Source organism: Eleutherodactylus coqui, chromosome 10 (genome assembly GCF_035609145.1).
Source record: "Eleutherodactylus coqui strain aEleCoq1 chromosome 10, aEleCoq1.hap1, whole genome shotgun sequence".
Lineage (NCBI taxonomy): Eukaryota > Metazoa > Chordata > Amphibia > Anura > Eleutherodactylidae > Eleutherodactylus > Eleutherodactylus coqui.
Window position 1 is genome coordinate 95227699 of NC_089846.1, and position 2287 is coordinate 95229985.

The window sequence follows — 2287 nt, forward strand, 5'->3', positions numbered from 1 at the left end:
GACGTCATAAATAATCCCTTTTATTCAAACACTCATACACGACCCCCTTCCTCGTTTCACCTGCCCTCATCCCCTTCCCCATGTCCCCTTCCTTTCACCCGGGTTCCCTCTCCTGGCAGCACCCAATTATTGTCATGAAGGCCCAGCTGGCACCCCGGAGCGGCTCGGTCGGGTCGGCGACAGCACATCCAGTACGAGCGTCCGTAGGGCAGGTCATGGTGGTAAGGCTTGGGGTGCCAGCGGCACATGGACACATCGCCACGTTTGTAAATCCGTTTACACTGTTTGCAGGGGTCGTCTCGGTAGAGGGGGTGCTGGCTCCAACGCGAGTCACACGGCCGCACCCCATAGTCTTCAATCACTGCCCGAAACCGCCGACATGTGCACTTTATGGCAGCCAACGACTGCGTTGACAGATAGCTAAAGACCGCCAGCAGGACGTGGTCTGGTAATGACGGGAGGTAAAGCCGCGGCTGAAGAAGGCGCTGGACCTGGAAACGAATCTCCAGGAAGTTATGGGAGACATGGCGGTAGAGGCGGCAGAGTGGAGGGATAGGCGGTGGCGGAGGAGGCGGTGGAGGAGGAGCAGAGAGATGGGGGAAGAAGAGCTGTCCGGGAAGCGGTTCCGTTTCATCAGCTTCCCCCCCATAGAACACACAGCGGTCAACGGCTCCGGTCAGCACCAGGTCTACATGGAAGCCGGATTCCGAGGCCACCGCCTGCGCCTCCTCCACCTCCGCTTGCTCGGACTCTATCTTCTCCAGTAGCACACGGACGCGGTGCGGCTCAGGACTCAGCAGCTGGTACAGGTCACAGGTGATGGGGTCTCCGGGCCTCTCGGCCACACGGAAGGCGATGCGGACTTCCCGCTCTGCCTGTTCTGCCTCATACTGCGCCACAGCCTCAGCCACACTGCGGCAGTGGCCCTCTGCGCCATCGTCCGAGGAGGTTACCAGGACCAGCGGCGGTCTCGCCGGCGCAGGGTCGGCCCCTCGGCTCTCTGCACGGGCCACCATTTCAGCTACAGATGGCGGAGCTTCTAGATCAGAGGCATGCCGGCGCCGCTTCGCTCTGGAACTGCCCCCCGCGCTCCATCGGCCTTTGACTTTTGCCCCTCCAGGGCGGGGGGACGAGCCACTGCCCGCACACTGATAAGCCACGAAGAAGGCCACTTTCTCCTTGGTGTTTCCAGGCTTGATGACGTACCACGTGTCCAGGAGGACGCGGTCATCGCCACGGCACTCGGCATTCTCAGGGGGAGGGTCCTTCTCTTCCGCAACCGCCGCCTTCTCATCGCTCTCTACACTCTTTCCCCCCGCGGAGCAGCTCATGGAATAGGCACCAAAGGGACGCGGACTCCACAGGTGAAGGGGGGACGGCAACCGCGGATCCATGACGTCAAATGTCCGAGACGCTGCAGCAGATCTGCAAAGAGAGGGTGAAGGAGGAGGTAAGGACAATGATGGGAGTGATGAGGTCACCAGTGCCCCCCAGAGGTGGATCATTATGCTCTATGCAGGAAGGCCTGGATAGCGGCGCAGGGCCCCTACTGAGCTCAGGGGCCCCAATATGGCGATGAAGGACACAGCAGTCCGCTGCACGGCCGCCCCCTGCAGGCTAATAGCGGACACCTGTCTCACCTGCCGCCCGCCGCTGACCCCGCGATTAGGGGACATCCGGTGCCGGGATCCCGCCCGGACTTCCTTTCTGATGACCCGCTTCTCGCCCGCTGCCTCCCCGCACACCCGAGGAGATGTCACTCCGGGAGGGGAGTCACCTGACCCTTAAAGGGCCCGTCTCCCTCCGGCTCCCACGCCGAATGCGCTCCGGTGACGGACAGCAGCAGGAGGGGCGAGCAGCCAATCAGCAGTCGCGGATCCGGGCATCTCCTTATATGGAAACTCCCCGGCGCAGTTAGGGATGGTGGTAAAAGCGCGGCCGCCATGGAGAAGCGTAGAGCCGCAGTACTGAGCAGCGTCTGCGCTCTCTGGCTTGCAGGAACTTCGCGCGGGTCCCTAAAGTCAGAGGCTACATTGTAACCGATAACCTCCCGCCTCCCCCAGCGAGAACACGAGAGGCAGCCTCCAAATGTCAGCTTGTTACATTGTATCTGCGGCTCTTGCCCCTCCCATCGTAATAAGATACGAGTAGGATGACGTCATGTGATACTACGGCCTGTCGTCACCTCCCACCTGTTACAGATCTTCTGTGTCTATGGGACCTGCTGCTCTATAACAACCCCTATAATAATGCCCTGTAACTGATCCTGCTCTTAAGAAAATGTAAG

General features: G+C 60.7%; 1 protein-coding gene across 1 annotated transcript; it reads right to left on the reverse strand.

Annotated features, from left to right (window-relative positions):
• FBXO46 (F-box protein 46) lies at window positions 1-1860 on the reverse strand. Its single transcript, XM_066581496.1, has 2 exons — window positions 1641-1860; window positions 1-1425 (listed from the first exon to the last, which is right to left on the reverse strand). Exon 2 carries the CDS (start codon window positions 1392-1394, stop codon window positions 57-59), a length of 1338 nt encoding a protein of 445 aa, XP_066437593.1. The 5' UTR covers window positions 1395-1425; window positions 1641-1860; the 3' UTR covers window positions 1-56.
• Window positions 1861-2287: the final 427 nt, after the last annotated feature.

Bases quoted from the DNA above. Each gene is read 5' to 3' on its own strand.
- FBXO46 (XM_066581496.1), bottom strand. From the start codon at position 1,394: ATGGATCCGCGGTTGCCGTCCCCCCTTCACCTGTGGAGTCCGCGTCCC.